This window comes from Cheilinus undulatus, linkage group 9 (genome assembly GCF_018320785.1).
Source record: "Cheilinus undulatus linkage group 9, ASM1832078v1, whole genome shotgun sequence".
Lineage (NCBI taxonomy): Eukaryota > Metazoa > Chordata > Actinopteri > Labriformes > Labridae > Cheilinus > Cheilinus undulatus.
Genome location: NC_054873.1, coordinates 36999355 through 37008246, shown reverse-complemented (window position 1 = coordinate 37008246; position 8892 = coordinate 36999355). Strand labels below are relative to the sequence as shown.

Here is an 8892-nt window from a genome sequence, read left to right as displayed (position 1 = left end):
TTATGACAAGTTTGTTTTTATCCCGAATATATCGATACTTAGAAGGAAGTAGTAGAAAGTGAAGTTTGAACCACTTTTTCAGAATAGCAGTTAGCACAACTGTTAGTGAAAGCAGGTTAGCTAAAGCTGGTTAGCTGTGACGAAGATGCCTTTGTTAGTGACAGACTATTCCTGGACTCAGACAGAGACGATGGTTTACATCAGTGTGCCTTTAAAAGGAGCTACACTCAGCAAGGTGGACATCTTTTCTACAGACGAGTATATAAAGGTCAGTTTAATGGATACTACGGACTTAAACGTCATAATAAAAGTAACCCGGACGTACTTTCAGCATTGCTTTGGCCTTTACGTCACCTTTTTGTTAATCTACAATATGCTGCTTTTAACAAGATGAAGTAGCCTACATGATTTTTGTGTGGGGTTTGGTATTTTTCTTATTTCGGTGTGATAAGCCAGCAAAGACAAATGCCAGCATATTCAGTCCACACGTTTTGGTGTGTGTTGTCAGTAACACGTCAATGAAAAGCGTGTTAGACGATAAGACAGACTATTAAATCAGGATTCAAGACTATAACGTACACTAATATGAATTTAACAATATATCATTATAGATATTGGTTAAATAATAATATAAGGGACAATCAGCGAAATATGCTAACGTAAAAATGTGAATCAAGACACATATAATAAAATTAAATAAGCAATGTTAAAGTAAAATAAAAATACGTTTTTTTTAACCATAGAATTAGATACAAATGCTTAAAAAAATAATAATAATTCGTTGTTAATTAAATTGAGATAGCAATGAGAAAGTCATAATAATAAGAAATGAATAGAATTACTATAAACCCCAATTTAAACATTAAAATGCCAGTTAAAGGTAGAACAGAAAATCAGTAGTGATAGTTAAGGAAACAGGGGCAGCAGTAAGGTTTATGTCTGGAACTGGAGGGTTGCTGGCTCAAGTCTAGATTGGCCTTTGTCTGGAAATTGGTCTGAATGCTGGAGAGGAACTACCAAGATAAAGTAGACACCCTCACTTTTGTGGGCTGCAGCATTAGTTCGTGTTCAAAGCATCCTGTTTGTGAGCAGCCAAAGGAGAACCAGGGCTTATGAGGGACCCTTTTGGTTAAAGCCACCCCTGAAAGGCTGTCTGTCCCAAAGCCGTAGTTCTTTATAAACTCAAAGAACTTGCAAATAGAATTTAAAAAAGAAATGATACAAAAACTAACATGCAACTATTGTTCTTCCTTTGCCCTTGTTACCCACTTTTCCTGTCTTGCAGGTGCATTACCCACCTTATTTATTTGAGGCCTTCCTTTTTGAACCTGTGGATGAAGGTAGAAGCACAGCAAAGGTTGGAAATGGAGCAGCAGTGATCAGTTTGCCAAAGAAAACCCATAAAGTGTGGGAGGATCTGATGATAGTTACAGGTAAAAGCATCCAGCTGACCATGTTATTGTCTTATTTGTTGACCGTGTCTATGAACATCTTTTTTTCATGTTCTAGGGCAGTTCAGGCCATGTACAGTGCATATACATTAATACAGCAATATGAATAACTGCTTAAGTGAGAATTGCTGTTTTTTACTGCCTGTAGCCCATATAAAACAAATATAAGCATTTACATATAAATAATTGGAAAATTAATCTGAGCCACATAATCAAAAAAAAAAAGAAGTTTTAAACCATATCTTAAATATGGCTTATCTTTCAGAGCAATACATTTAGAAACAAAAAACACATAAATTGTCTCATTGGCAGTTAAAGAACTGATATGAGCATTTATAAGACTAACCCACCTGGGTACTTTGGCCAAACAATGCCATCCCCCTCCCTCTTTTCTGGGTAAAAACATTTCATCTAAAATGAATGGTGGTAAATGGGAAAGGCCGATCTTTAAAGAAACAGTAATACCTCCATGAGTGCCGCCACTCTCTCCTTCAAACTGGACAAAAGTACCCCAACTTGTGACCAGAAGTGTAAGGAACTCATTTCACACACCTTATGTGGTGTAACGAGGGGTAAATAAAACCCCAATTTCCCCCAAAATTGGGCCACCACTATGTATAAAATGTAAATAAAATCAGAGTGCACTGATTTCTAAATCTCATAAACCATATATGCATTTACATTATAACATAAACAAAACAATGAAGCATTTTACCATTCAATGAAAAATATTAGCTCATGTTGAATTTGCTGGCAGCAGTGTATCTCAAAAAAGTAGGGACAGGGCCATGTTTACCATTGGATACCCTCATCTTTTAACAGCAGTCTGTCCTGGCTCTTCTTTGCTGATAATTTTGTTTTATGATGCTGCAAATGTTTTGTATTTGTGAAAGGTCTGGACTGCAGACAGGCCAGTTCAGCACCCGGACTCTTCTACTGCAAAGCTTCACTGTTTTTATGGATTCAGACATGGTTTAGCATTGTCTTGCTGAAATATGAAAGGCCTTCCCTTGAAAGAGACGTTGTCTGAATGGGAGCATATGTTGCTCTAAAACCTATGAACTTCTCAGCATTGATAGTACCTTTCCAGATGTGTAAGCTGCCCACATCACAGGCACTAGTACAGCCATACCATTAGAGATGCAGGCTTCTGAACTGTGTGTTGATGACAAGCTGGATGGTCCCTCTCCTCTTTAGTCTGCAGGGCAAGGCATCCTTGGTTTCCAAAAAGAATTTGTAGCCTCAGTCCATTTTAAATGAACTTTAGTTGTCTTTTTGGTGGTGTCACCTTCGGAGATTTCATTGTTTTTTAAATCATCATTGTAATTTCAGCTAAAAGCAAGGTAGCATCTGTTATGTTGTCAAGCTTTTGAACTTGTTTTATGACTGCACTTCCAGTCTATTATAAATGATTAAATGATTATTATAAATGATTAAGTATCCTTAACCTTTGTGTCGTACCAATCTACCATAATAAATCATTGTTTTTCAGATAATAAGGAAACAAAGAAGGAGATAAGAGAAAGAGCTCTGTTGAAATACCAGCAAAAGCTTTCCTCAGAGTCCAAATCCAAGGCTGAACAGAAGAATGCAGAGAAAAAATATACACTGCAGACAATGATGACGGTAACATAGTGGTACCACTTACATTTGATGAATCTCAGCACCCATTCCAAAATTAACCTTATAAGTCTGCTATCAGATCTACAAGGACTTTAATGAAGAATGTTTCATTTGTTTTCAGCTTGAAAAGGAGGAAAGAGAAAGTATTGAGAAAATGAAAGAGATGGAGCGAGAGAAAACCACAGCTGAGCTGGCAGCATGGCAGCTGAGACAGAAACAAAAGTTAGAAGAAGAAGAAGAAGCCCGCCTAAAACTTCAAAATCAGAGAGAAAATCAAAACAAAGGGCCAGCTGTGACAAACAAGCAGGGAAAGGGATGCTCAAGTAGAGGAAAGGCCAAACAGAGTAAGTAATTTCAAACATGTTCAAGTTTCCTCTTATGCCTTTCTTAGACTTGAGGACATTAATGAACATGTTCTGCATTTAGATCCAACAGATAAAAAAATGGGGAACAGCAAGAAAAAACAAGTAGACCTGCCTGCTCCAAGAAGTGCTGGAAACATTCAAGTCAGGTTCACTCCTCGAGTTTTCCCAACAGCCCTCAGAGAGTCGAGGCAGCAAGAAGAGGAAGAGGTGAGAGGGTTCTCTGCAATCTGCAAGCTCATATCTTGAAGCTACACAATTAGCATATCATTAAAAGGACATATAGGTTTGATCTTGTACAGTCCATTGGTTAACTCTTAATTTTCACTTCTAGGACCCTGGGGTTTAAAAGAAAACAAATGAAATTATTGAACAGCAAAAAGAATGAATGCTGAAAGCTCTGTTGACCTGTGGCTCCTTCAGTCATTTTTAAACCTCTGCCACATTTTTATAATATGTCTAACAGGAAGAAAAAGTTTCAGAATTATTCAAGATTGCATCAGTCAGCAGCCACGAAATGGGCTGTATTGTAAACCTCTGGAGACATCACAGTGCTTATATTATTCTCCATCTTTTCAAAACAATGCATGAATACACCACCTAAAAACATAGGTATTGATTTGAACTGTGAGTTTTTCTCACTTTGGACCATTTTCAAGCACCTTGGACTCTCTGAATTTCTAAAATAGGGAAAGTCACAGCCAGAACTTTGCTTTGTTGATGTTTACATATCTACAGTAGTGGAAAGTCTTATCTAGCCATCCTGTTTCTACATTCAAGCTTATCATTGCACCATCAGCAGTCATTGTATAACAGCTTACAGTACAGCTAAACCGGGCCCTTGACTAACACAAACTCATGTCAAAGCAGTTTAAGAGAAGAGCGAAAAGATCTTTTACGGCATTATAATCTATCAGTGCTTTTCTTTGCCCTTTCTTTATTGAAGAAATGTGGTCCAGTTTTCATTAAACTGATGCCACTATAGCTACATCCAGGCTAACACTACACCTGCAGCAGCTGTCGCTATCTGCTTTTAGTACAGCTAAACCCCACCTGTAGCTATGCCTCATTCTCCTCAAATGATGCTGATTGGTTAGGTCCCTTTCCAGACCTGGCACAATCGTTTTAGACTGGAACTTTGCAAGATGGATCTGCCTGATGACAGACATGGAATCTGGCCAATCCATCATGCGTGTCAAGGTTAAACTGCAGTCTATGAGTTGGTTTAACATGAGGGTTGTTGCAGTAACAAACAAACCACATGACTAACTCACTAATCAAAGCAACTGTTTTGTAAGGAAGAATAAATGCAGTTTGTCTGTGTAGCCTGGTGGCTTTGAAGGGAGTGATGTATCAGCTGCTTTTAAAAGCATTTCATGTTTAATCAAAATGAGAAGAGTCTGTGTGAATCATTTGTCCATTTTTTTCAATAAGTTCAATAACTAGACTTTCTATGTTAGCAGCTGAGGACAGAGACACAGATATGGGGCGAGACTGTATGGATGGATATCCAGCAACACTTTTAGTGTTTATATCTGAGGTCTAAGTGTTGCAATGCACTTCTCATATTTTGATTTGTTAAAACCTAACAACCTGATGCCAGAGTCAAGTGACATCAGTACCTATTCAAATTAATGAATTATGATGAGATAGGGTACTGATTCTGCTGGTCTTTATTCTCTGAGAAATACACAGGGGAGTTATGCTTGTAGCTTTACTACATGAAAGGATGGTGAAGACGTTTTCCAAATATACAGCATTCTCCAAAAATAGCATTTCACTAAACAAAGGGCTGTCATCATGTGCTTTGTAAATAAATCAGCCCTCACATGGACTTTTTGTCTCATCTTTGAACCAACCAGTGGCTCCAAAGACAAGCTGAAGCGAGGCGAGCAGTGAATGCAGATGTAGAAGAGCTGAAGGATCTGAAGGAAGAGCAGAGGAACCCTGCCTGGTTAAAGGAAAAAGGAGAGTAAGTAAGTCTGCTCTCACATTTATTTATCAGTGCTTTAATTTTCCTGAGCCAGGACATAAATACACAGACTTTTTGTTACAGCAAATGTTTTGCAGCTGGAGACTACCTGGGGGCAGTAAATGCCTACAGCTTGGCTATCAGGCTCAACAGAAAGATCTCAGCACTGTATTCAAACAGAGCTGCATGTCATCTCAAGTTAAGGAACCTTCACAAAGCCATTGAGGACTCTTCTCAGGTCTGTAGATTCACTCTGTCTGTGGTCATCTGCATGACTGTGCATGCTGCTGTTTAAATAAAGCTACACCCTACACTATCACGATATCACTTTAGATCCATTTAGCTTCTAATGTAGAAACATTTGCAGAATAAACTGTTAAACACACAGACTGTAAATTCTCAATCAAAACAAGAACAAAAGAAGACAATTAGAGATGCAATGCTCAGTTCTGCCCTCCTCCGCTTCTTATTTCTTGTTTTGAATCGAGGACTCTGTTAAATAAAGAACTGCACCCCTTAAGATGTAAACTGTAGACGTCCATTATTGTTCCATGGATGAATTTCATTTTATGAGGAAGAAAAGCTGTTAAAAGTTGTCTTCCTGATTACACAGCAACTTACTTAGGCACTTGCAGCAGCAGTTTATCCTCCATTATATATCAGTCTTTGACAGGATATGTTCTTCACACAGGGCCAGATAGGTTTGGATGTTTCCCCCCTTAAAAAATTAAATAATCATTCAAACACTCTTCTTACTTGGGTTTTCTTGGTTTGATGATCTGAAACATTTAAGTGTGATAAATGTGCAAAAAACTCAGGAATCAGAAAGGGAGCTTTTCCCAGCACTGTACTATGTAGCTCAGAGGCTGTCATTTTGGATTAATGTGGACATTTTATTTTGAAAACTCTACATATTTCCCTTTAATATTTAATTCTGGAGGTATCTGTTTCACAGTTTCTTCTTCTTTATAAATGATAAATACACACCCTGTGTTTCTGCAGGCCCTGGATCTGTTGAGTCCACCTGTTGCTGCCAACGCAGCAGCCAGAGCCAGAGCTCATGTCCGCAGAGGGTCTGCTTTCTGCCAGCTGCAGCTCTATACAGAAGGTCAGAACAGCAGTAGATTGCGATACTAAATATGGATTTTAAAGATAAGACATGTCAGTAGAGAGTTAACACTTTTTGCCTTGTGTGTTATACAGAGTTAGAATATCTACATCTTCTCTGTGCTGCCAGCTGATCTATCTGTCACATGTTTTTCAGGGCTGCAGGATTATCAAGCTGCACTGATGATCAACCCTCACAATGAAACACTGCAGGCGGACACACAGAGAATCAGAGACATTATTCAAGGCACAGCCGACTGAGGCATAGTGAGGGAAACTGTTTTGATACTTTAATAAATGAGAACAGATACTACAGGCTTCTGCATGTTTGTAACCAAACAGTCAAATAAAAAGTAAAATCCCTGCAGTTTGTATTCAAAGTGAGAAAGGTTTAATCCACTTCTATTAAACAGTGCTATAGTTGTACGTGGAGGAAGCTGTTAAAGAATGTGCATAGCTCCCTCATGTGGTGGATTGTTGCACCTACATACTAACAATTTATTAAATCATTACATAATTATTATTATTTGCAATATGAATTATGGCATTGCAGTTTTCTCAGTATTGGAGTTTAATAATCAGCAATTACAACTCTAGGGATAAAACAAATATTCATAAAGTCTGCCTCAGTGACTGTAAATGTTGCTGCCTTGTGCATTGACTTACTTTCAATTTCAAATCTACATGATAGGAGAAGTGGGTATGAACTTAGTCAAAAATGTATAAGCAATCAGATTAGTTAAGTGATTCTTATTGACTTAAAATGAATGGACAAAGTAAGAAAGTAAATAAATTTAAAACAGCATGAGCTACTGATTTTTAATAACCAAAGTCTTTAAAATTGTATTAAAGAATGGGCAAAATGCCTAATCCATAATTATACAAGATGTTTTTGCTGTTTCAGTTCCTACTTTCTAGTGAATCATTTATTCATTCATAGAGTGTACAGTTTGTAGAAACTGTTTGCAGCTGTCAATATTAAATTATAATAAATATCAAAGGGTAAACATTTTATTCATGAATGATTTTAATCATGAATTATTTTATGAAACAAATATACAGAGCGTACAGTCAAACAAAGCCGATGGAGAGTCTGTCATGTTCAATTTCTTAAAGTATCAAAATGTTAATTAAAAGAATACCAACAGTTTTATCTGGGACCAATCAGAAACTCAAAATTAGGCTTTTTATGATCACAGTTACAAGAAATGACATCTAAACATGCAGCTATTCATATCATGCTGCAGTTGACATGACCTGAATCTGTATCTTATTCATAGGTTTAAAAACAGATTATGTTATTGGTAATTGCAATTTAAAGAGATTATATAGTCTCTGTAAATAAGGCTGCCAGCAGTGTTGACTTAATCACAATGATATTAAAGTCTGAAATTAACACATTAATATTTTTTTATCTTTTCAGTGGTACGCTATATTTTGGTTTTAGGCACGCTGTAGATAAGCTGAGAATGTCAAATATTTCAATTTTTTGCCATTACCCATAGATATTTTAATTGACTTTTCATTCAGTCATAAGTTTATTTTTCTATTTTTAACCCTCCCTGCTCATTGCTTTGGTATACAACAAAAAGGCCACAGGTTTTTTAAGGTTCAATAACTTTTTAACCATAAATCATTCCTTTTACTGTTTGCCTCTTGAAAGTAGCCATTGCACCATTTTATTGATGCCTTCAAATCCCCATAAGCTTTTCTAGTAAGTCTGGAGCTTTGGGAATATTTTGGGGAACGTCTTTTCATTTTTTTTTTTATCCATTTTCAATTATTTTCTGCTACTATGCTAACTGCCATATTGTTTTCCCCGTATGCCTTGAGGGTGGCTGTTAACCAATGGCAGGCTGTTCTGTCATTGAACCATGCTGTGTCAAACTGTGCATGCCTTAACCCTTAGATTATGATGGAGCTGGCATGAATAGCTCATAATGGAGAGAAATATATATAGAGAGAGCCTGTGATGTGGCCCCCTGTGTCACTGCAGACAGGAGCTGCTTTGAGTAATGCCACAAATACAGCCAACACAAAAAAGTGCAGGGACTTTTTTAGTACATATGTCAATATTTTGAAGACTTTTTGCCATTTTTGGTTCCCAAGAGATGGAAGAAGTTTGTGCTAAAAGAGAGTTTCAGTTATTGTTGTTTGCTGTGTTTCAATGGCATCACTGCAGCACACAAATTCTTAAAGCCAAGTTGTCCTGAGAAAAGGGTGTTTAGAGCCTTAATGCGCAGCACAGGGTTGATGTTTTACAAGCTTACAAAGGAAAGTGCTCTTAACGTATAACAGCATGAAATACAACTAAAAGCATACAAGGTGCAGTACCACAACTGTCACTTTCATGTACTCCTGCATATTTATTAAGAAT

The 8892-nt window shown here is 37.2% G+C and overlaps 1 protein-coding gene across 1 annotated transcript; it reads left to right on the top strand.

Annotated features, from left to right (window-relative positions):
• dnaaf4 (dynein axonemal assembly factor 4) lies at nt 1–7919 on the top strand. Its single transcript, XM_041796055.1, has 9 exons — nt 1–268; nt 1286–1433; nt 2944–3077; nt 3196–3418; nt 3501–3646; nt 5299–5408; nt 5493–5646; nt 6411–6516; nt 6673–7919. The coding sequence occupies exons 1-9, from the start codon at nt 146–148 to the stop codon at nt 6774–6776; spliced, it is 1248 nt and encodes a 415-aa protein (XP_041651989.1). The 5' UTR covers nt 1–145; the 3' UTR covers nt 6777–7919.
• The last annotated feature ends 973 nt before the right edge of the window (nt 7920–8892 follow it).